We start from the raw sequence: 26,049 nt of genomic DNA on the forward strand, positions 1-26,049 counted from the left end.
ATTTAAAGCATGGATGAACTACAACAATTGTTCATCCCAGTTTGGCAAAAGAATAAGCCAGGGAAGGTAGTGCACCCGTGGCTGACAAGGGAAATTAGGGATAGTATCAAGTCCAAAGAAGAAACATATAAATTAGCAAAAAAATGTGCCACACCTGGGGACTGGGAGAAATTCAGACACCAGCAGAGGAGGACAAAAGGCTTAATTAGGAAAGGGAAAAAAGATTATGAGAGAAAGCTGGCAGGGAACATAAAAACTGACTGTAACAGGTTTTACAGATATGTGAAAAGAAAAAGATTGGTCAAGACAAATGTAAGGACCTTTACAGTCAGAAACAGGTGAGTTGATCATAGGGAACAAAGACATGGCAGACCAGTTGAATAACTACTTTGGTTCTGTCTTCACTAAGGAGGACATAAATAACCCTCCGCAAATAGTAAGCGACCGAGGGTCTAGTGAGATGGAGGAACTGAGGGCAATACATGTTAGTAGGGAAGTGGTGTTAGGTAAATTGAAGGGATTAAAGGCAGATAAATCCCCAGGGCCAGATGTTCTGCATCCCAGAGTGGCCCAAGAAATAGTGGATGCATTAGTGATAATTTTTCAAAACTCCTTAGATTCTGGATTAATTCCTGAGGATTGGAGGGTGGCTAATGTAAGCCCACTTTTTTAAAAAAGGAGGGAGAGAAAAACCGGGGAATCATAGACCAATTATTCTGACGTCGGTGGTGGGAATAATGCTAGAGTCGGTTATCAAAGATGTGATAACAGCACATTTGGAAAGAGGTGAAATCATCGGACAAAGTCAGCATGGATTTGTGAAAGGAAATTCCGGTCTGACGAATCTTATAGAATTTTTTGAACATGTAACTAGTAGAGTGGATAGGGGAGAGCCAGTAGATGTGGTATACTTAGATTTTCAAAAGGCTTTTGACAAGGTCCCACACAGGAGATTAGTGTGTAAACTTAACACACTCAGTATTGGGGGTATGGTATTGATGTGGATAGAGAATTGGTTGGCAGACAGGAAGCAAAGAGTAGGAGTAAACGGGAACTTTTCAGAATGGCAGGCAATGACTAGTGGGGTACCGCAAGGCTCAGTGCAGGGACCCCAGTTGTTTACAATATATATTAATGATTTTAGATGAGGGAATTAAATGCAGCATCTCCAAGTTTGCGGATGACACGAAGCTGGGCGGCGGTGTTAGCTGTAAGGAGGGTGCTGAGAGGATGCAGGGTGACTTGGATAGGTTAGGTGAGTGGGCAAATTCATGGCAGATGCAATTTAATGAGGATAAATATGAGGTTATCCATTTTGGTTGCAAGAACAGGAAAACAGATTATTCTCTGAACGGTTGCCGATTAGGAAAAGGGGAGGTGCATCGAGACCTGGGTGTCATTGTACACCAGTCATTGAAGGGAGGCATGCAGGTACAGCAGGCGGTGAAAAAGGCGAAAGGTATGCTGGCATTCATTGCAAAGGGATTTGAGTACAGGAGCAAGAAGGTTCTACTGCAGTTGTACAAGGCCTTGGTGAGACCGCACCTAGAGTATTGTGTGCAGTTTTGGTCCCCTAATCAAAAGGTTCACCAGATTGATTCCTGGGATGACAGGACTTTCATATGAAGGAAGACTGGATCGACTAGGCTTATCCTCACTGGAATTTAGAAGATTGATGGGGGATCTTATTGAAACATATAAAATTCTAAAGGGATTGGACAGGCTAGATGCAGGAATATTGTTTCCGATGTTGGGGGAGTCCAGAATGAGGGGTCACAGTTTAAGGATAAAGGGGAAGACTTTTAGGACCGAGATGAGGAAAAACGTCTTCACACAAAGAGTGGAGAATCTGTGGAATTCTCTGCCACAGGAAACAGTTGAGGCAAGTTCATTGGCTATATTTAAGAGGGAGTTAGATATGGCTCTTGTGGCTAAAGGGATCGGGGTTATGGAGAGAAAGCAGGTACAGGGTTCTGAGTTGGATGATCAGCCATGATCATACTGAATGGCGGTGCAGGCTCGAAGGGCCGAATGGCCTACTCCTGCACCTACTTTCTATGTTTCTATCCACCGTCAACCCTTTAAATATCATTTGCCAGTCTGTCTTAGCTACATCAAGTCTCATATCTTCAAAGTTGCCCGTCGTTAAGTTCAGAACATTTGGTTCTGAATTAACTATGTCACTCTCCATCTTAATGAAGAATTCAACCATATTATGGACACTCTTACACAAGGAGCATCGCATGACAAGATTGCTAATTAACCCTTCCTCATTGCTCAATACCCAGTCTAGAATGACGTGCTCCCTAGTTGGTTCCTCGACATGTTGGTTCAGAAAACCATCCCGCGCACATTCTAAGAAATCCTCTTCCTCAGCACCCTTACCAATTTGGTTCACCCAATCTATATGTAGATTGAAGTCACCCGTTATAACTGCTGTTCCTTTTTTGCACGCATTTCTAATTTCCTGTTTAATACCATCCCCAACTTCACTACTACTGTTAGGTGGCCTGTACACAAATCCCACCAGCGTTTTATGCCCCTTAGTGTTACGCAGCTCTACCCATATCGATTCCACATCCTCCAGGCTAATGTCCTTCCTTTCTAATGTGTTAATCTCTTCTCTAACCAGCAAGGCTACCCCACCTCCTTTTCTTTCCTGTCTATCCCTCCTGAATATTGAATATCCCTGGATGTTGAGCTCCTATCCTTGGTCACCCTGAAGCCATGTCTCTGTGATTCCAACCATATCATATTCATTAATAACGATCTGCACATTCAATTCATTCACCTTATTACAAATGCTCCTTACATTGACACACAAAGCCTTCAGGCTTGTTTTTACCACACTCTTAGCCCTTATACAATTATGTTGAAAAGTGGCCCTTTTTGATTTTTGCCCTGGATTTGACTGCCTGCCACTTTTACTTTTCACCTTACTACTTTTTGCTTCTACCGTCATTTTTCACCCCTCTGTCTCTCTGCACTTGTTCCCATCCCCCTGCCACATTAGTTTAAATCCTCCTGAACAGCAGTAGCAAACGCTCCCCCTCGGAATAGGAAGACGGACAGCCATCAGTGATTCCAGTGTATGCTCCCTGGAAGCCTCAAGAAATGCTAATGATCATGAATCAGGCCCCAGATAGAAAAGAAAAAACAGCGCAGTTTGCTCAGTGTGTCCACAGTACCATACAAATGTTTAATGCGACTCCTCAAGATTTAACTGCTGCATGATTCTCTCAGCTGATGAGAGGCAAAAAGGGAAGGCAGAATTGAGAGACAGGAGTTACAGCTATCAGGAGTAACAGGCGGAAAACCATAATGAGAATGAACAGACTGACCAGATTATTCAAGCATTGGAAAGGGCTCTCCAGCAACCTGTAAACATCACTAAAGTACTTGAATGCAAACCTGAGCCTGGGGAATCGGGACCAGACTATTGGGAGTGACTTGTGGCCTGCTACGGCACATTTGCAGGAGACCAAGCCTTTAATGATGGGAATCTTTCCCTCGAGTTCAATGCCCTACTGCTCCAATGCTTACCAACTGAGTTAGCCAACATGATTAAAACAAATAATATGGATTGGCCTGACAATGACCAAAATCGAATGCGATGAGCTTTGACATATCATTAGGACCCAAATTTTGAATCCCGATCAACCCTGAAGGGAACTAATATTAAAGGTGAATATGCTCAGCGGGAAGGACGCGAGCGGGCTATATCTGAGGAACAGAAATGGGAACAAAAACCTACCAAGGGACAGGTGGGGACAACAACCCGTTTAGAAATTGACAAGAAGATCCTTCCAACCATGACTGCCAACCCTCAGGAAGAGCCCAATGTAATATTGCAAGTTGCTGGAAATCCAGTTCCATTTATGATTGATATGAGGGCAACCACAACCATTCTCGATCAGGAAATAGTATCGGAAAAGGGATTCCAGGTATCAGACGCTACAATCACTCTGTCAGTGTTCGAAGGCACGGAACGTACGTATTCACGTACCCAGCCACTGCAGGTGGAATTCCAGGGGAACCAGTGTGAGGTTTCATTTACTGTCACCACCAGACGGGGGTGTAATCTCGTAGGGAGAGACTTGCTCTGTCTGTTGGAAGTTGAGATTCTATGCATGGACAAGGATATCATGCTGGAACTGCGAACAACTAATAGCTTCCTCTGACCACCCAGTGGTGGGCACTTTATCTGGACTCCAGTACATTTGAACCCCTTCTTCCAGTGGCCGACTCTCATGTGACTCTGTGCTATGACCCTACGTGGTGCTCAACTGAGGAAAGCCAATATTATGCACCCCGAGGGACAGAAATTCCCAGTCACGGTGATTGGAGAGGTTAAAGGAAGAGACTGCATTGCATTTCTGGCCGAGGTTCCAGATTTCTTTTGGCGACAGACAGGACTGGAGGTTCCCAATACCACCTTCAGGGTCTGACCTGGGTTCAAGCCAATGAGCCGAGTGCTCCTGGCCTACACCATGACGAAACAGGCCTCCAGCACCAAGGGAGACTGGCAAGACTTGGCCGCGGGCCAACTCCGATACTAGAAGGAGTCTGAGGTGAAGACGGGACATCTGGTAAGACATTCTTTTAATAGTGACAGAACCCAAGATGTTGTACCCCATCTCTGGGCAATTTCAGTCCATGAAGTCCGCCCTCCTGTCTGGATCACAGTGAAAGAAGGACAGACTCTCCCAACCATTCTGCAATACCCTCTCTAGCCCATCCGGATCACTGTGAAAGAAGGACAGACTCTCCCAACCATTCTGCAATACCCTCTCTAGCCCATCCGGATCACAGTGAAAGAAGGACAGACTCTCCCATCCATTCTGCAATACCCCCTCTAGCCCATCCGGATCACTGGGAAAGAAGGACAGACTCTCCCATCCATTCTACAATACCCCCTCTAGCCCATCCGGATCACTGGGAAAGAAGGACAGACTCTCCCATCCATTCTGCAATGCCCCCTCTAGCCCGTCCGGATCACTGGGAAAGAAGGACAGACTCTCCCATCCATTCTGCAATACCCCCTCTAGCCCGTCCGGATCACTGGGAAAGAAGGACAGACTCTCCCATCCATTCTGCAATGCCCCCTCTAGCCCGTCCGGATCACTGGGAAAGAAGGACAGACTCTCTCATCCATTCTGCAATACCCCCTCTAGCCCGTCCAGATCACTGGGAAAGAAGGACAGACTCTCCCATCCATTCTGCAATACCCCCTCTAGCCCGTCCGGATCACTGGGAAAGAAGGACAGACTCTCCCATCCATTCTGCAATACCCCCTCTAGCCCGTCCGGATCACTGGGAAAGAAGGACAGACTCTCCCATCCATTCTGCAATGCCCCCTCTAGCCCGTCCGGATCACTGGGAAAGAAGGACAGACTCTCCCATCCATTCTGCAATACCCCCTCTAGCCCGTCCGGATCACTGGGAAAGAAGGACAGACTCTCCCATCCATTCTGCAATACCCCCTCTAGCCTGAGGCAACGTTTTATGAGGATGGAAGCTCTTCTGTGGATCCAGCAGGAAAATGATATTCTGACTATGCGATAGTGACGGACAGTGAAGTAACTGAACAGGCCTCTTTTGAAGCAGCTGTCTCCGCCCAGAAGGCTGAGCTGTTTGCTCTGACTCGTGCCTGTATCCCAGCAACAGACAGAAGTGGGAACGTTCACACAGACTCCCATTATGCATTTGGAATTGCACATGACTACGGGGCTCTCTAGGAACATGGGGATTCTTGACTTCCTCTGGCCACCCCATTAGTAATGACAACTTACTCACTGTTCTGCAGCTACCTCGTGTTTTGTTCTTCTCAGGGGGACGCTTCTGAGGAGGAGTGAAAACTGTGGTCCCATATGGGGTGCAAGAATGTCCCCAGCCTAAGTTTTTGGATCACCTAGTGGGACAGGTTTGTGTTCCAACACAATTTTTACCAATACAATTTTTGACACACCTGGGAAAGGAGGGAATGGTTGGTATCCTGTACCCTGCACATCGGGTACGACTCCCTTGACAGGTGGATCTTTTTCATGTCTACAAGTTGATTTTATTGAATTGCCTGGAGTACATTGCTATAGATACTGCTTAGTTATTATAGATGTGTTTAATAGATGGATTGAAGCTATTCCAACTACCATTAATACTGCTGTGACTGTTGTGAAGGTATTATTATGGGAAATAATTCCCAGGTACAAGCCAGAGATGCTGAGTTCAACAATGGCCCACACTTTATGGTGAAAGTAAATGAAGGAGTATGTAACAAACTAGCTATCAAGCAACAATTCCACTGTGTACACCACCCACGGGCCGCTGGCAGTGTGGAAAGAGCCAATGGCACTCTGAAGAGTAAACTGGCCAGACTAACAGTGGAGACTGGACTCACTTGGTTGAAGGTCCGACCATTAGCCCGATTCCACATGAGGGTTACCCCACAGAGGAAAACAGGGTTGTCACCAGCTGAAATCATTTCTGGACGGCCCATGAGTACACCCTGGGAACAAAGTCTCAGGATTAAAGCCAAAGTGTATAAGAATAAAGAACCTTGGTTCTCGATGGATATTGGAACTCTGATAAAGAAAAGAGAGATGTATGACATGTGTAAGAATCAGGGAGCAAAGAAGGTACTTGAGGGGTATAAAAAGTGCAAAAAAATACTTAAGGAAGAAATCAGGAGGACTGAAAGAAGACATGAGGTGGCGTTGGCAGTCAAGGTGAAGGATAGTAAGAGCTTCCACAGATATATTAATAGCAAAAGGATAGTTAAGGGATAAAATTGGTCATCTTGAAGATCAGAGTGGTTGGCTATGCATGGAACGAAAAGAAATTGGGGAGATGTTAAATGTTTTTTTTGTGTCTGAATTTACTAAGGAAACTGGCATGGAGTCAATGGAATAAGGCAAACAAGTATTGAGGTCATGGAACCTATACAGATAGAAGAGGAGGAGGTGCTTGCTACCTTGAGGTGAGTAGATAAATCTCCAGGACCTGACAGGGTATTCCCTCGGACCTTGAAGGAGACTAGTGTTGAAATTGCAGAGGCCCTGGCAGATATATTTAAATGTCGTTATCTACGGGTGAGGTGCCAGAGATTTGGAGGATAGCTCATGTTGTTCCGTTGTTTAAAGCAGGCTCTAAAAGTAATCCAGGAAATCATAGGTTTGAAAGTTTGATGTAGGTCATGGGTAAGTTATTGGAAGGAGTACGAAGAGATAGGATCGACAATTATTTAGATAGACAGGGACTTATTAGGGAGAGTCAACACGGCTTTGTGCACGGTAGGTCATGTTTAACAAATATATTAGAGATTTTCGAGGCGGTTACAAGGAAAGTGGATGAAGGCAAGGCAGTGGATGTTGTCTGTATGGACTTCAGTAAGGCCTTTGACAAGGTCCCGCATGGGAGGTTAGTTAGGAACATTCAGTCACTAGGTATACATGGTGAGGTAGTAAATTTGAATGGGAATTGAGAAAGGGAGAAGTCAGAGAGTGGTCGTGGAGGATTGCTATTCTTGAGTGGAGGCCTGTGACAGGTGGTGTGCCACAGGGATCAGTGCTGGGTCCATTGTTATTTGTCATCTATATCAATGATCTGGATAATAATTTGGTAAATTGGATCAGCAAATTTGTTGATGATACAAAGATTGGAGGTGTAGTGCACCGTGAGGAAGGTTTTCAAAGCTTGCAGAGGGATCTGGACCAGCTGGAAAAATGGCAGATGGAGTTTAATACAGACAAGTGTGAGGTATTGCACTTTGGAAGGTCAAACCAATATAGAACATACAAGGTAAAAGGTAGGGCACTGAGGAGTGCACTAGAACAGAAGGATCTAGGAATACTGATAGAAAATTCCCTAAAAGTGGCATCACATGTAGATAGGGTAGTAAAGAGATGGTACATTGGCCTTTATAAATCAAAGTACTGAGTATAAGAGTTGGAATGTAATGGTGTGGTTGTATATTGCAATAGTGAGGGGGAATTTGGAGTATTGTGTGCAGTTTTGGTCACCGAATTACAGGAAGGATATTAATAAGGTTGAAAGAGTGCAGAGAAGGTTTACAAGGATGTTGCCAGGACTTGAGAAACTGAGTTACAGAGAAAGGTTGAATAGGGTAGGACTTTATTCCCTGGAGTGTAGGAGAATGAGGGGTGATTTGATAGAGGTGTATAAAATTATGATGGGTACAGATAGAGTGAATGCAAGCAGTCTTTTTCCACTGAGGCTAGGGGAGAAAAAAAACCAGAGGACATGGGTTAAGGGAGAAGGGCGAAAAGTTTAAAGGGAATATTGGAGGTGGGTGCTTCTTCACAACTGTGTCTGACTGGTACTGGCATAACTGGTTCTTCTGGGCACATTCTGTCTCACTCCCAACTATTTTGTACCTTCCTTTGTACAGCTATGTAATGCCTAAAGGACCAGTGTTTGAGTAAATGAGACTCACCAAACTTTCTCCTGACTGAATCACTGGAATCTCCGAGTCATGTGGGTCCTCTCCAGTCAGTGCTCTCAATCCTCAGGCTGGTTCACTTGTTGCTGTTCCCTCGTCTTCAGTCATGCGTTTTCTTCCAATAAATCTCTCACCGCAGTTTTAACTTTAACATGAAAGATAATGAAGCACGTTAACAATGAAAAGGAGGACCAAATATTTCTGCTTAATGTTACTAGGAACAAAACTCACTGAAATTTAAACGTTGAAGGCAAATATAATGATCTCAGTGAACAATCTTTTATTGTCCCTCACATGACACAGACGATACGGGATAAGAAGGAGCCATCATTCAGTCACGGTAAGATATAAGAAACAGGAACAGAATTAGGTGATTCAATCCATCTGGTCTGCCCACCATTCAACCACGACTGATTTTTATTCCAACACCATATTCCTGTCTTCCTCCTGTAACACTGAATCTACTCAGCAATCATCAGTATATTAATCTTCACAAATATACCCAAATGGCAGCCTCAAACAAATTCTGCGGCAACAAATTCCAGATATCAGACATCTCTTGGCCAAAAAATTTTTCTCATCTCAGTTTTAAAGGGAAGCAAGTTTATTCTGAGACTGTGCTGTCAGATCACAGACTCCCTGTCTAATGGAAACATCCTCTTCATGTCCAGGCTATTCAGCATTTGGTAGGCTTATTTAACCATACATCCCTCCACCACCCCCACCGTCCCTCTGAACTCCATCGAGCACAGGTCCAGAACCATCAAATGCTCCTCACACATAAAGCCGATCATTCCTGAGATTATTCATGTGAACCTCATTAGCAACAACTGTACTGAACACATTTCCAGCAATAACAGACAAAATGGTACCAGATAATTGACAGGGAAAAGTTGTGCTTTCTTTACTGTTATACTATCACTCCATTTCCAGGTTAAAACTGGTCCATTTCAGGAAATTTGTATTACAGGTCCTAGGATACAGATCTTGTCTTGCCTATACTGGAGTGACCGCCGGAGCTGGGCTATAAACGTGCAGGAGTAATGTGTGGCTAAGTGCCTTGCTCAGGGACACACCACGCTGCGTGGTGCTGAAGCTCGAACCATTCTCCCCCTTGACATCCCAGTCCATCGCTAAAGCAGGCAATGAAATCAAAGATCCCCACAACCTGGGACATTCACCTTTCTCACCCACCCCAGTCCGGGAGAAGACACAACAGCCAAAAAGCCCCAGGACAAAAGCGAGGAGCCTGAGGAAGCGAGGCGAGTTCAGGGAAGTTAATACCTGAACACAGTCAGTGGCCAAAATCAACCACGTCATCTGGCGTCACAAAGCGGAGGCGGGGCGAATCTGCGGCACAAGAGTCTTCCATTTCAATTCTGCTGAAACAGACAGCCTGGGCTCCTGGTTTGGATCGTTCAATGCAGATTAAGTTAAGTCGACACATTTCTGACGAGCCCAGATAGCTGGAAAATAGATGATTAACTGGCCCTCAGTTCGGGGCTCACGGCCAACATCAGATCTCCCCGCTCGGGATCGGTCTCAATACTCACCGATGGGGAAGTGATATCTTCGGCCCGCAGAGAGAGATCTCGAAGGAAGAGTCGAAAGTCTTTCCCGAACACACGGCCGACCCACTTCAGCTCTGAGCGGAGAGGATAACACCGTCCACCCGGAGACTGTGAACATGCGCGGAGAGATTGTTACATCATCGGGAGGCGGGGCCAGCGCAGATGCTGCGGTTAAATGGGAGGGGCAAATGGGATTACTCGTCAGGATTGGTGACACCTCCCCCCTCCCCCCAAGGCAGAGACTCCAGCTACTCATTAGTCAGTGGAAAGAAGCAAACTTGCCGCTCACATCTCCTCTCACCTTAAATGTATTAGACATTTCAACCCCCAGGAAAAATATATCGTCTGTCCACTCTATCTATTCCTCTCGTAATCTTATAAACGTCCATCCAGTCTCACCCCAGCCTGCGCCGCTCTGGAGAAAACAACACAAGTTTGTCCAGCCTCTCGTTATAGCTCATGCCCTCTAATCCAGGCAGTGTCCTGGTAAACCTCTTCTGTGCCCTGTCCAAAGCCCCGACATCCTTTCGAGAATGGGGGCGACCAGAACTGTATGAAACACTCCAGATGTGGTCTAACTAGTTTTATAAAACTGTGTTACGAGCTGTAACGTTTTAGAAACGAACCAGCAGCAATAGAGTTCACACTGGAGTCTGGTTTTGATGTTAAAATCACTCTCTTTATTAGTATCTATTTATAATATAGTAACAACGAAATAAAGGAAAGTTAACAGTGTTAAGTGTATATGTGTGTAAATGTATTTCCCAGACTATCGAGTCTGAGGGAACAAAGCTTAGAGTCTTTAAATGGTAAAGTAGGAAAATTCAGTAATCTACGGAATAAATAATGGGAGAGAGATGCTTGTAATCCATGGTGAAACGTAAAGAAAATGCCGTTACTTCAAAATAACCGTCGACGAAGTTCTTATCCGTTGAATCCGTCCACGTACGAGTTATCAGCGAAAGTGACCTGTCAGAGGAATACCGTCTTCCAGGGGTTACCACACAACATACCCAGGCAAAGGTTAACACAAGATATTCCAAACCCCACTCCTATGGATTATACGAAGTGACAGCCACACACGTTCGTTGTGGTTCCGTGTACCGATGATCAACCCACTCTTGTGGGCATAGGAGAGTTCCAAGCCTCAGCTGCGACTAACTGAAGCGATCAGCTTTTCCAGTCTCTCTCTCTCTCCCTCTCTCTCTCGCTCTCTCGCTCTCTCTCTCTCTCTCTCTCTCTCTCTCTCTCTCTCTCTCTCTCTCTCTCTCTCTCTCTCTCTCTCTCTCTCTCTCTCTCTCTCTCTCTCTCTCTTCTGGTTCAGTCCACACTCAGCGCTGTCAGCCTGTGACTGACGTCATAGCCCCGCCTCCTCAGGCCGGCGCTCTTAAAAAAAAGTCACAGTACGACCGCAGGCTCGTAACAGCCGCAACACAACTTCCCGACCTTTGAACTCAATGCTTCAAATAATAAAGACAACCACGCCATTTGCCTTCTTAACCACCCGATCAATCTGTTTCAGTCTCTTTCAGGGAGCAATGAACTTGGAGTCTAAGATACCTCTGATCATCGACACTGTTCAGGGTTTTGCATTTAACGGTGTACTGTCTCATACATTCGACCTACCGAGCTGCCAAGATGATCATCACTAATCAAATCTCACTGAGATTTCTCAGGTCCTGTTGAATTTATTGCCAAGTGCACAAGTACGGGAAGGTGCAGGTACAGAGGAACACTGACTTGTGGCAGCATCACAGGCAAGTACATTCACATAACACACAGAACACAAATTATACGATGCTCTGTCAGTAACAATCTCTAAATATGTTTTATATCATTAACAATATATAAAATACATTGTGTCATGATCAATAGTAAAATGCGCATTTTGTGTCAATAACAGTCTGGAAATGTTGAATATGGTCCCTGTCTCCATTCCTCCTGTAATCCACAACCAGCTCCTCTTTTTTTGTCACAATGAGGGAGAGGTTGTTTTCTTGACACCACTGTGTCGGGGTGATGACGTCTTCTCTGTAGGCTACCTCGTTATTATTTGGGATTCGGCCAGTCAGTGTAGTGTATTCAGCAAATTTAATTAACAGATTGGAGCTGTGGGTGGCGACACGTCATGGGAATACAGAGAGTAAAGTAGGGGGCAAAGAGACACCCCTGTGGGGTATGTGTGCTGAGGGTCAGAGAGACAGAGGTGAGGGAGCCCACTCTTACCACCTGCCGACGATCTGACAGGAAGTCCAGGATCTAGCTACACAAGGCAGGGTGAAGGCCGAGGTCTCTGAGCTTCTTGTCGATACTTCACGCCTTCGTATGGCTACTGCTCTGCCCATGACTGCAGAGAACTTTGGAGAGCAGAGAACATCGGGGAAACAAGCCTCCCCTCCATGGACTCTTCCTACTCTTCCCCTGCCTCGGAAAAGCAGGCCATGTACTCAAAGACCCTCACATTACCTGGACATTCTTGCTGCAAACCCGCTCTCCCATCGGGGAAGAGATACAAAAGCCTTAAAGTGCGACACGCCCGGCTCAAGGACGGTTTCCTGTCTACAGTTACAAGCTAAATGAATGATAAAATGGACTCGACCTCACAATGTAACTCGACGTGACTCTGCACCATATGTCTAGTGATTGTTTTGCCAGTTTCATTTTTCATTTTTAGAATCTTTTTTATTGATGCTTAATCTTCTACAGCTATATAATGATGCAAAACGTCAATAGATTAGTATGTACACAGTTAATAAAGCTGAAAAAAAACTGATCGTAAAATATAAAAATGGAAACAAATATATATACATATATATAAATAAGGGAAAAAAGTGTCCCATCTAACGCGGAAAAAAACCCAGTAACCAGAAAAAAAAAGGGAAAAGTCCATTAGGAATGAACCCTCCGGAGCAATACGTTTGACCATTACCTAATTTTTTTTTAAAAAGAATCATCAACCGTCATTTCACACTTACAAAAAAAATCAAATTGGACGGAAAACATTTAGCAACATTCAAATTAAATAATAATATTTGGCAAAAGAACCCCATCTTCTCTCAAAATCGAATCGAGGATCAAAAGTTCTACTTGTATTTCTTCCAAACTAAGACATAACATTCCTTGAGAAAACGATTCAATGAATGTAGGGGAAGAAATATCTTTCCATAATAAAATAGCCCTTCTTGTCAGTAGAGTAACAAATGCAATTACATGTTGATCTGAAGATGAAATACCCTGAATATGATGTGGAGCTATTCCAAATAGAACAGTCAATCTATTAGGTTGTAAATTAATTTTCAGAGCTTTAGAACTTGTAGAAATAAAAGATTTCCAAAACGATTTTAATGAAGAACTTGACCAGAACATATGTGTCAAAGTAGCTACTTCAGTTTTACATCTATCCCAGCATTTGTCTATACTAGGAAATATTTTAGATCGTCTCTCCTTTGTTAAATAATAACGGTGAACAGTTTTAAATGGAATTAAACAATGGTTGGCACATTCAGAAGAGGAATTTACATTTTTAAAAACTCGAAGCCAATCTTCATTAACAAAGGTCATATTAAGTTTTCTCTCCCAATCTTGTTTAATCTTTAGTGATAGGTTCTCATTTGGTAACAAAAATAAATGATACATTCTGCCAATGGAACCTTTCACAAAGGGATTCAATTTCAAAATGGTATCCAACAAATCAGATTCTTGTAAACATGGAATCTTAGGTAAATAATGTTGTAAAAAATGTCAAAACTGAACATATTGAAAAACATGTGTATGAGCGAGAGAAAATTTGTTAATTAACTCTTCAAAGATCATTAATCGGCCATCACAAAATAAATCTGTAAAAAAAAGAATCCCTTTATTTTTCCATAGGAGAAAAATGGGGTCAGTTGTTGAAGGTATAAATGAGAAGTTTCGATGTAAAAAACTAGTCATCTTAAATTGATTAAAAATTTTTAAAACACGAAACTGAACCCAAATCCGTAGGGATTGTTTAATAACCGGGTAAAGATTTAAATTTGGAATTTTAAAGAGCTGTATAAGTAATGGAGCTCCTAATATTGAAGTTAAATGAAATTGTTTAACTGCTTTTAATTCCATATCAACCCACAATTGATTTTAGTTCTTATCAAGACAATATAACCAAAACAGGATTCTCTAATGTTCACAGCCCAATAATACAGTCTTAAATTAGGAAGTGCAAGTCCACCATCTTTTTCAGATTTTTGTAAATGATACTAATTAATTTATTGTTCCAAATAAGGAAGAAATAAGTGAGTCAATTTGATCGAATTTGTTTTTTAGTTAAAAAGATAGGTATATTTTGGAAAACATATAAAAATCTAGGTAAAATCATTTTCACAGCATGAATACGACCGATTAAAGAAAAAGTAAGTGGATTCCATCAGGAAAATTGTTGTTTCCTGGAGACCATTAAATGGAATGTATTCGCTTTGTAGAGATCTTTATTTTGTTTTACTAATTATAATACCTAAATGTATAACGTTATATAAAATACATTGTGTCATGATCAATATTAAAATGTGTATTTTGTGTCAATAACAGACTGGGAAATGTTGAATTTGATCCCAGTCTCCATTCCTCCTGTAATCCACAACCAGCTCCTGTGTTTTTGTCACAGTGAGGGAGAGGTTGTTTTCTTGACACCACCATGTCGGGGTGATGACTTCTTCTCTGTCGGCTGCCTCGTTATTTGGGATTCGGCCGAACAATGCAGTGTAGTCAACAAATTTAATTAGCAGATTGGAACCCGCCACTGCAGATCAAGAGGAACAATATACGAATTTTGGGTCTTCCTGAGTTGGTCGAAGGCAATCGACCTTCAGAATGTTTTCCAAAGCTGTTCGCTCGTTTGTTTTCTGACGTTTTGGAGACTCCGCCTGGAATAGACCGGGTACACCGAGCCCCGGTGTTTAATTCCTCTTCTCAGTAGAAACCTCGACCTGTGACCATTGCTTTTCATGGCTTTCAAACAAAGGTTACCATAATTCGCCAATATCGTCGGTTAGGTATGACGAAGAAGATAAGATAAGGCTGGTCGAAGATTATTTGCCCGGGGTATTAAATGAACGTTTTAAGTATGAAAGAAAAGTCATGGCTGCGTTATATAACGGAGACTATAAACCTTCACTAAATTACCCCGTTTGTCTCAGGATCATTTTGAAAAATGAAATGTTGTCTTTCATCCACTGACATTCTTTGTAAACTTTTAACAGTGTAAAGAATTCAAAGGATTTGTCGATAGGAATATCAAACACAACATCACGTTAGCTCCGCGGTATCTATCAGGTCGCCAGCGCTTGAATGCCGCCGATCCTTGAAAGTGGAGATGGAGATGCTGGAGAAGACAACGCCCCTCTCGCTACAAGGAGAGCGCGAGCACGTGTCCATCTCCGTGATCTGATTGGATACATCGCCATGACGTTCAGAGCACTGTGACGTCATTCACTGGCTCATTTTGGAAGGGATTCAGTGGCACATCGCAGATTCACCAACAGCTTCGCTCTGGGAAGCGGCCGTTCACCTGCTCCGTGTGTGCGAAGAGACTCATTCAGTTAACCCACCTTGTGATGCTCCGGTGAGTTCTCAATAAATAGAGACCACATTTCTGTCCGGAGTGAGCGAAGAGTTTCACTCAATCATCCCAGCTGCTAACACCAGCAACTTCACATCAGGGAGGAAGTTCAAATCAGCTCCGTGTTAAATGTTTCACCATTACGGTGACTGAAGGCAGCTGCAGGTTCATGAGGGACTGTTACTGTCAGATTCTGCAAGAACTTTGCGGCTGCTCATCGCACCCAGGACTGAACCCTGGTCACTGAGCATTGGAGGAGTCTGTTCTGCTGATGTTAGCCTTAAACTAGACTGATGTTTAATATTGTGGATCTGTGAAAGATAAATCAGTTTTATCAAATCCCGTGTGTCAGGTACTTACAGTCTCCACTACACTCACTATGTATACTAGAAAGGACACTCGGCCCATCTGGTTTCAGCCTATGTTTCTGTTCCGTATCAGTTTATGAAAATCTATCCCTGCCGTTCCCCTCTTGCTCTCCCTGAGATGACAGGTTGCAACTAGTCACCACTCCGTGGGATAGGAAATTCCCCTTGAATTCCATAGAATCACAGAAATCTACAACACATTACAGACCTTTTGACCCACAATGTTGTGCCGACCATGTAAATTAGTCTCTAAACTGCTTAGAATTACCCTACCGCATAGCCCTCTATTTTCCTAAGCCCCATGTACCTATCCAAGAGTCTCTTAAAAGATCCTATTTTATCCGACTCTACCACCGTCGCTGGCAGTGCATTCCATACACAATCACCACTGTTGTTTAAAAATCTTAGCTCTGACATCTCCTCTGTACCTACTTCCAAGCAGCTTAAACCGATTCCCCCTCGTGTTAGCCGTTTCAGCCCTGGGAAAAAGCCTCTGACTATCCACACGACCAATGCCTCTCATCATCTTATACACCTGCATGAATTCCCTGCATGATTTTCTCCCTGCTGAACAAGACGATGAGCTCACTGTGGTTGTGACGTTGTTCAGGGCTCCGGACGAAGTTGGTTAAACTCCTTCTTCCCCGCTCTTTTCAATGTTTTCAGTCATTCTCACTAATTTCAAAGGTCTTCGCTTCGAACTGCTGGGTTGTTACAATGCACCTCTGAAGTCTGACAGCAGACTAGCGAGTGAATGGAGCAGAGTCAGAAACCAAGTTGCCAATCAGGGATTTGGGGCTCCAGAAATAGATGGGGCATAGAGTTTACAAGGAGGAGGAAGAAGAGAAACCGAACCTGCAGGATGTGGCTACAAATGAAAGATCAGACACATTTGGAAACTGCTTGATTGAAAAAAAAAACTGGTTAATTTCTGCAAAATACTGGAGGAAATCAACAGATCAGGCAGCAAATGTAGAGAGGAATAAATAGACTACGTTTAGGCCGAGACCCTTCAGCATGCCTAGACTGTGTACTCCTCTGCTTAGTTGCTACCTGAACTGCGCAGTTCCTCCAGCATTGTGTGTGTGTGTGTGTGTGTGTGTGTGTGTGTGTGTGTGTTTCTAGCAACTGCAGAATCTCTTGTGTTTTATATCTGCCTCTGTAAGAGGGTTATACGAGAGGCATTAGATAAATAGAATGCCTGTTGATATTGAGTATATTGTTTTTGGGAGCCGCTTTCCACGTTAAAACAGCTGCTGAGTTCTCTACACAGAAAAAAAACCCTTGAGGTGTGGACATGAAACCGGTGCTAGCAGGAATGTTTAATGGCACCGCGATTACCCATAAAGCCCTGAGTTTAAAATTTCGCTGTTTCTGAAGCAACGATCAAATGTGCAGGCATCAAGGTCGATGACGTCACCGAATAGCACGCATGCGCGCCGTACACAAAGGACCTCCGGAGGATCGGTAAAGGTAAGAATGATTTTTCGGGCTGCTATCTTAAACACCCACTGAGGGACATTTGCTGTGAACTCTGGACATCATAGTCCGCAATCCTGGGACGGTCCTGCTCTCTCCCCTCTCTCTCAGCCCCGCGATCCGTACACGGGCGCCGGGAAGCTTCCGGCCGCTGAGGGTATGGGAACCGATGGATCTCTCAGACAGAGCTGAGCTCCAGCTATCTAAAATGCAAGGATTAGGAACTCGGAGAAAGGGAACAAAAATCTTTTACATCTCCAGTTGAGAAAATCACCTTTGTTCTATCTCCGATCACAAACAAGGGAAAATGTGCAGATGCTGGAAATCCAAGCAACACACACAAAATGCCGGAGGAACTCAGCATTAGTACTTTTTTCAATAGATGCTGCCTGGCCTGCTGAGCTCCTCCAGTATTTTGTGTGTGTTGCTTGAGCTACCTCCTCTAGTTCTGCACTTTTCTACCGGTGAGAACATGTTTTGTCCCATTCTCTCTGGGTACGTAATGATATCAAACACCTTTGCCCTGGGCAACAAGCAGCTTTCACATCACAAATGTGCCAGACTCCAATGAGGCAGACTACTGCCCTTCCCTTCATATTCATTGGCATTGCATTCACTGAGTTCAACACCATCTGTCACTTGTGGGAGGGTTCAGGGGAAATATTTATGTACAATACAGAAACTGGTGTTACAGTATTGTGGCGATGCAAAATTTGCTGGAGAATTTGCAAGTGGGAAGTGATATTTGGAAATCTGACCTTTGAAAGTATCATTTAGCAAGCAAATCACATATGGACGGTTTGCAAAAGTTCTAGTGAGAAAATCCTTCATAACCCACAACAGGCCTGTTACATAGTTTGTGTGAGAGTGCAGATGAACTCGATCAAACCCAGAGGAGATCAAAGTTCTTATCGACAGTGATTTGCTAGCTGTTAAAAGAAATACCTCCCTATTTAAAATTCAGAGTGCATGTCTTGTTGTCAGTGGGTAAAAATTGCACAGCACAAGGTGTTTTGGCACACCGGTCATTACAAATTAGACGGGACATTGGTGGGAAGGCGGGGAGACCTCCAGTGCCCCTGATACCCTCACATACAAGATGTGCATACAGCTGCAGCCTGTAACCCTGCATTTTAAGGAGCTGAAGCTGGAAATGGATGAATTCTGGATCATCTAGGAGTTGGAGGGGGTGATAGTTATAACATCAAGAGAGGTGAGTTACACTCAAGGTGCAGGACACATTAAACTGGGTGAGAGTAAGGAAGGGGAATGAGGTTAAATAGCCGCCACAGAGTACTCTTGGGGTCATCTCATACAACAATAGGTGGACCACTTTACAAACTGTTGGGGGGGGGGGCGGGTTACCTGGCAGAGGAAAGTCAAATGTTCGGAAATTAAAACTAGCAGAGATCTAATATCCTAGTGGTAAGGCTTGCTATTGCTAGTGTGTGGAGTGGAGGGTGTTTGGTGAAACTAAATTTGCAGGGGGGAATTGGAGTCAGAATGCCAGAACAGATGGTGAAGCAGGTGAAATGAATTGACTTATATCATTAATATACATGAGGAGTAGAAATCTTCATATTACTTCATCTAAATGTGCAATGTGTAATTTAGAATAAATAGTTTATACTTAGGACAGTCATTATAACAGAAACACAATTGTATCAGCATAAATTAATCAGTCTGTTGCCCTGGTGGAAGAAGCCATCCAGGAGCCTGTTGGTCCAGCTTTTATGCTGCTGTACCATTTCCTGGAAGGTCGCAGCTGGAACAGTTTGTTGTTGGAGTGACATGGGTCCACAATGATCCTTTGGGACTTTTTACGCACCTGTCTGTGTAAATGTCCTGAACAATGGGAAGCTCACAACTACAGATATGCCGGGCTGTCCGCACCACTCTCTGCAGAGCCCTACGATTGAGGGAAGTACAATTCCCATATCAGGCAGTGATGCAGCCAGTCAAAATACTCTCAATTGTGCCCCTGTAGAAAGTTCTTAGGATTTGGGGCCCCATCCCAAACTTCTTCAACCGTCTGAGGTGAAAGAGGCACACGGCCACGTACCACACAGCCGGTATGTACAGACCACATGAGATCCTTGGTGATGTTTATGCTGAGGAAGTTAAAGCTGTTCACTCTCTCAACCCCAGATCCATTGATGTTAAAAGGGGTTAGCCTGTCTCCATTCCTTCTGTAGTCCACAACCAGTTCCCTTGTTTTTGTGATATTGAGGGAGAGGTTGCTTTCTTGACACCAGAAAGATGTTGTTCAGACCTCAGATAGAGTCAGCAGACAAAAGGTTAAGCATGGTATGATGAACGTGCTGAGCTGTGTATATCACAATGCAAGAAGCATTGTAGGAAAGCCCGATGAGCTCATGACAGGGAATTTGATATTGTAGCCATTATTGGGACTTGGTTGCTCCCAACACTCTGAGAGATTTAGAAAAAAAAACTTTGTAGAGATCGCAGACTATGCTTAGAAACAAAGATTGATATAGTAAGCGATTTTAACTTTTTATATATTGAGTGGAACTCCCATACTGTAAAAGGACTAAATGGGGTAGTTTGTCAAATGTGCTCTTAATCAGGACGTCGTATTCCCGACATAGAGGTGTGCGGTAAGCTGTTAGGAAATGATCTAGCATTAGTGACAGAAATTAGTGTATGGGAACACTTTGTATCTAGCGATCGTAATGACATAAGGTTCCAAGTAAATATGGAAAAAGAGAGGGCTGGACCATGGTTTGAATTTCTAAATTGGAGAAAAGACTATTTTGATGGTATCAGAAAGATCTAATAAGTGTGGATTGGGACTGGCGGTTTTTCTAGCAAAGGAGTACTTGTAAGTGTGAGTTCTTCAGAAGTGAGGGAGTAGAGTTTGTATGTGCCTGCCAGAATACAAGTGGTAAGGTAACTGGTACAGGGAAACTTGGGATATTGAGACCTCGGATATTTTGTTCCTCTAAGTGTCTCAGACTGCTGGGCGCTACCAAGGCTCATTAATGACTGACTCATTAATCATCATTCCAAGCCCTGAGCTTATCTGACTTTTTGTTTAGTCGTCTTCTGTTGGTTCCTAGAAGCTTCCCAATAGTTTTTTGTTCTTTTGTTTGTCCTGTCTTTGTCTTTTATGTTGGTTTTGGCTTCTCATCTCAGCCATAGTTGTGTCCTCCTGCCTTTCCAATGCTTCCATTTCTTTGGGATATATCTGTCACTCAGCTCCCAAATTGCTCCCAGAAACTCCAGCCATTGCTGCTACGTTGTCACTCCTAACTTTTCCCTCCCAAACACGTTTGGCCAGCTCCTCTGTTACAGAAACATGGAGAAGTTCAGTACAGAAACAAGCTATTTGGCCCATCTGGTCAATGCCAAAAAAAATTTAAGCTGTCTAATGCAACGACCTGCACTGGGAACATCGCCCTCCATACCCCTACCATACAGGTACCTGTCAAACTTCCCTTAATTGAGAAATCGAGTTCATATTCACCACTTGTGCTGGCATCTCTTTCCACACTCTCACGACCATTTCAGTAAAGAGCTTTCCCAAATGTTCCTGTTAAACTTTCACCATCCCCACTTACCCATGACCTCTGGTTGTCATCCTACCCACCCTCAGTGAAAAAAGCTGCTTGCATTTACCCGATCTATACCCTCATAATTTTGTAGACTTATAACAAATCCTCAGAGCAATGTCTAATTTCCTTGTTTATGTTTAGAGCCTTTTTTAGGTTTATGAAATGATGAGGGATGTTGATCGTGTGGATAGCCAGATGTTTGTTACATCGGCCTTTATAAATCTAAGTATAGAGTATAACAGTTGGAATGTAATGGTGAAGGGGTATTAGACATTGTTAAGACTGAATTTGGAGTATTCTGTGCAGTTTTGGTCACCTAATTACAGGAAGGATATTAATAAGGTTGAAAGAGTGCAGAGAAGGTTTACAAGGATGTTGCTGGGACTTGAGAAGGTGAGTTACAGAGAAAGATTGAATGGGTTAGGACTTTGTTCCCTGGAATGTAGGAGAATGAGGGGTGATTTGATAGAGGTGTATAAAATTATGATGGGTATAGATAGAGTGAATGCAAGCAGGCTTTTTCCACTGAGGCCAGGGGAGAAAAAAAAACAGAGGTCATGGGTTAAGGGTGAAGGGGGAAAAGTTTAAAGGAAACATTAGGGGGTGCTTCTTCACTCAGAGAGTGGTGGGAGTGTGGAATGAGCTGCCAGATGAAGTGGTGAATGCGGACTCACTTTTGACATTTAAGAAAAACTTGGACAGGTATATGGATGAGATGGGTTTGGAGAGATATGGCCCAGGTGCAGGTCAGTGGGACTAGGCAGAGAAATGGTTCTGCACAGCCATGAAGGGCCAAAAGGCCTGTTTCTGTGCTGTAATGTTCCATGGTTCTATGGTTGAAATTTCCCAGGGAAGAAATGGCTAACATGAGGGGGCATCATTTTAAGCTGCATGGAAATAGATACCGAGGGGATTTTGGGGTAAGTTTTTACACAGAGAGTGGTGGGTGCATGAAATGCACTGCTGAATATTTGTGTGAGAGTGTTTCAGTTACTGTGGGGCCAGCAACCCATGCAGCTCAGTTGGAACTGGGAATAATACCAATGGCGAGTGTCAAACTGAGCCAAGTCACAGATTAGAGATGGCAGAAATGCCCCATTCTTATAGAGACAGGAGGAGCATGGGAGTTTGATGGTCATTTCAGATACCAGCAATCTGCCCAGTTAGAAGATGATTTCTCTCTCCAACTTGGGATGAACTACTGTAACAGTGTGATGTCAGATCACACCTTGACAACTCAAGTGATCTCATATGAAATGTTGTCCTACCCCATTGATGGATTTTGTAAATCTTTTTTACAGGTTAAAAATGTCAAGGAATTTGTCTACGGGAATCTCAAACACAACACACCAGTTTTGCTATCTTTGTCCAGATATTTAAGAAGTGCAGCAAGGGTTTCACACGATCATCCTTCCTGCTCAGACTGTGGGGAGGGATTCACTCGATTGTCCTTCCTGCTCAGACTGTATGGAGGGATTCACTCTGTCATCTAACTGACTGGCACACCCATCGTTTTACATGGGAGTTCACCTGCTCAGACAGTGGGAATGGATTCACTCGGTCATTTCAACTGAAGGTACTTCAGCAAGTTCACACTGGGCAGAGGCTGGTCATCTGCTGAACTTGTGGGAAAGGATTCACTCGGTCATCTGACCTAATGGCTCACCAGCGAGTTCACACCAGGGAGTGGCCGTTCACCTGCTCAGACAGTGGGAATGGATTCACTCGGTCATTTCAACTGAAGGTACTTCAGCAAGTTCACACTGGGCAGAGGCTGGTCAACTGCTGGAATTGTGGGAAAGGATTCACTCAGTCATCTGACCTAATGGCTCACCTGCGAGTTCACACTGTGGAGAGTCCGTTCATCTGTTCAGACTGTGGGAAGGGATTCATTTCGCCATCTAAACTGAAGATACATCAGAGAGTTCACACTGGAGAGAGGCCGTTCACCTGCTCAGATTGTGGGAAGGGATTCACTCAGTCATCCTACCTACTGGTACACCAGTCAGTTCACACTGGGGAAAGGCCGTTCACCTGCTCAGAGTGTGGGAAAGGATTTACTCAATCATCCACCCTAATGGCTCACCAGCGAGTTCATAGTGGGGAGCGGCTGTTCACCTGCTCGGACTGTGGGAGGGGGTTCACTCGGTCATATAAACTGAAGGTACATCAGCGAGTTCACACTGGTGAGAGGCCATTCTCCTGCTCGGACTGTGGGAAGGGATTCACTCAGTCATGTCTACTGAAGTTACATCAGCGAGTTCACACTGGGGAGCGGCCGTTCACCTGCTCAGAATGTGGGAAGGGATTCACTTGCTCATCTCAACTGAAGGTACATCAGCGAGTTCATACTGGGGAGAGGCCGTTCACCTGCTCAGTCTGTGGGAAGGGATTCACTTTGTCACCTCACCTACTGAGACACCAGTTAGTTCATACCGGGGAGTGGCCATTCACTTGCTCAGTCTGTGGAAAGGGATTCACTGAATCATCTTTCCTGCAGAGACACCAGTCAGTTCACACTGGGAAGTGGCGGTTCACCTGCTCAGACTGTGGGAAGGGATTCAATCGGTCATCTCACCTGCTGTCACACCAGTCAGCCCATACAGGGAAAGGGCCGTTCACCTGCTCAGTCTGTGGGAAGGGTTTCATTTCATCATCTCAACTGAAGGTACACCAGCGAGTTCACACTGGGGAGAGGCCATTCACCTGCTCAGACTGTGGGAAGGGATTCACTTCGTCATCTCAACTGAAGGTACATCAGAGAGTTCACACTGGGGAGAGGCCATTTACCTGCTCAGACTGTGGGAAGGGATTCACTCGGACATATCAACTACAGAGACACCAGCGAGTTCACACTGGGTAGAGGCCGATTTCATGCTCAGACTTTGGGGAAAAATCCTCTCCGCCAAATCAACCAAATGTGTATCACTGTTGACACTGGGGAGATTCCGTTCACCTGCTGTGAATGTGGGAAACGATTCACTCAGTGAATTAACCTTGCGTAACTCTCACTTCAGCTAGCAGCTTAATATAAGGGGTGATAGACCCCAGCCTGGCTAAACTTGCCAAATATCATTTGGATGGATGCTGTGTGATGTGTCCCCCATTACAAATCAGTACCCTGAAATAACAGTAAACAATATGTGATTAAACGATTGAGCTTTGTAATTCTTACTTTGACCAGAGGGTTAGTAAAGAAAACAAATTAAAAAAAAGAAAAAGGACCCACTCTCTCCATTTGCATTTTCTCAACTCTCCTTGGCAAAAGACTATAAAAATCTCTCTTCCAGACTCACAAGAAAGAACATTTCTGTCATTGGATAGCCCCATAGTCGTAGCCTAAACATTGCTGCTACTGAGAAACCATTACCTCAGCTGGGAAACATTACTGAGAGGTTGTTACATCAGCAGTGACACCTTACAGTATGTTACACTTGTGACACACTACCGGGTTCAAACTTGCGAGAAAGTTTCAATGAGCTGCATGCTGGATATTTGTCCATCACCATTGCTGAATGCAATTTCGAGACTGACTGTCGGTGCTGAACTCTGCAATTATTGCTGCTGCTCACCACACCCAGTCCTGCACCCTGGTCACTGGGCATGGGAGGAATTTCTTCTGCTGCACATTCACCTTTAATGGAACTGAAGTTTAATATTCTGGAACTGAGACAAGTAAATCAGTTCTATTTTAAACTCTGTATCTGGTACTTACTGAATTTATAACACACCTAGTGTACAGTAGAGAGTCAACTCAAGCCAGCTGGACCCTGCCAGTGATCCAGTTCCACGACAGTTCTTTTAAATCTTCTCCTGTTGTTCATCTCTCACTCTCCCTGGGTGGTGAGATCCACCACTGGATCCATATTCCAGTGGTGACGGATTCCAAACAGACACCACTCTGTGGTGAAGAGGTTTCCCTTGAGTTTTCTGCAGAGTGAAGAAGTCGAGGAGAAGGAAATCAGAAGTGGGGTGTGGCAATGTCAGAGTTGAAACATTTTGAAGCTGATTGACAGAGAAAATCTTTTGTTTGTCTGACTGATAACACGAACAATACCTGTGGTGAAGTGCTCCACTGTTTGAGGAACTGTGTGTGTTCGGAAATGCTTTATCTATTAAGGGAGTTGTTCCTGCTTGTATATCTTGTAATATTATATCTGGATCGTTGTTATGGATTGTCCTATCTGAAATAATGTATTGATTAATGTATAATTTTGTCATCATTTCATCTGCTCAGATTGTTGGGATGTCTCCCATGGAGGATCATACTCGTTCAACTGATTAATGTTTCCTTCCATAGTGATGATTAATTTTTCGGAGTTGGCCTCTCATTTAAGATTTCCGGTCTGTATTTCTTATCACAATTGCATATACACACATGGAGTGCTGAATCCAGTTCATTTTTGATGAAAACATATATACCTAGAAGTTTTATCTGACTGTTCTGTGATATTTTTTATTTCATGTGTGTTATTTCCCTTCCTCCATCTGTCCAAGGTAGTGTAAATTTAAGTGGGTTTGAGTGTAAATAGTCTTTTCTAAAGCTTTCTTAAGTTATTGTTTATCTTTCTAAATTTTACTAATTGAAATGGGACCAAGATATTTTTATAAAAAAAAAGTCAATGTCAGTATTGATGAAAGTGTTTATTGCCTGTGTTGTATTTGTTAATTATTGAGCTCAATTTGGTAGTTTTTTTTAAAGTCTTGAACTGAATTTTGTCAAAGGTTTTCCCTATTTTGCAGTACTTTCTATTTTCTTTGCTTGTTGATATTCCAGATATGTGGGTATCAAGTGTCCTGGTGAAGGATCTTGGCCCGAAATGTTGATTCCCATCCATAGATGCTGCCTGACATGCTGAGCTCCTCCAGCACTTTGTGTGTAGTTCTCTAGATTTCTTGCAACTGCAGGCCCTCTTGTTTCCCAGATAGTTATATGTTTCTTGAAAGAAGAAGCCAAGAACAAGCTGGTAGTGGGGTTGTGTGGCTCTGTTGGTAAAATATTAAA

General features: G+C 43.7%; 2 protein-coding genes across 6 annotated transcripts in view; one reads left to right on the top strand and one right to left on the bottom strand.

Moving 5' to 3' along the window:
• The window catches only part of LOC132388633 (zinc finger protein 420-like), a 148,934-nt gene that overhangs the window by 5,355 nt on the left and 117,530 nt on the right, over nt 1-26,049 (bottom strand). Inside the window, exons 1-2 of one of the 5 annotated variants that reach the window (XM_059961001.1) lie at nt 10,012-10,897; nt 8,453-8,603 (exon numbers count right to left, since the gene is read on the bottom strand). The exons of 3 other annotated variants lie outside the window; for them this stretch is intronic. The gene's annotated coding sequence lies outside the window, so the exon portion shown is untranslated. One more of the 5 variants, XM_059961002.1, reaches the window with a different exon arrangement.
• On the top strand, nt 17,411-25,666 carry LOC132388629 (zinc finger protein 229-like). The gene is made up of 2 exons (XM_059960994.1): nt 17,411-17,463; nt 22,346-25,666. The coding sequence occupies exon 2, from the start codon at nt 22,702-22,704 to the stop codon at nt 23,905-23,907; it is 1,206 nt and encodes a 401-aa protein (XP_059816977.1). The 5' UTR covers nt 17,411-17,463; nt 22,346-22,701; the 3' UTR covers nt 23,908-25,666.

Source organism: Hypanus sabinus, unplaced genomic scaffold (assembly GCF_030144855.1).
Source record: "Hypanus sabinus isolate sHypSab1 unplaced genomic scaffold, sHypSab1.hap1 scaffold_368, whole genome shotgun sequence".
Classification (NCBI taxonomy): domain Eukaryota; kingdom Metazoa; phylum Chordata; class Chondrichthyes; order Myliobatiformes; family Dasyatidae; genus Hypanus; species Hypanus sabinus.

Bases quoted from the DNA above. Each gene is read 5' to 3' on its own strand.
- LOC132388629 (XM_059960994.1), top strand. From the start codon at position 22,702: ATGGCTCACCAGCGAGTTCACACCAGGGAGTGGCCGTTCACCTGCTCA.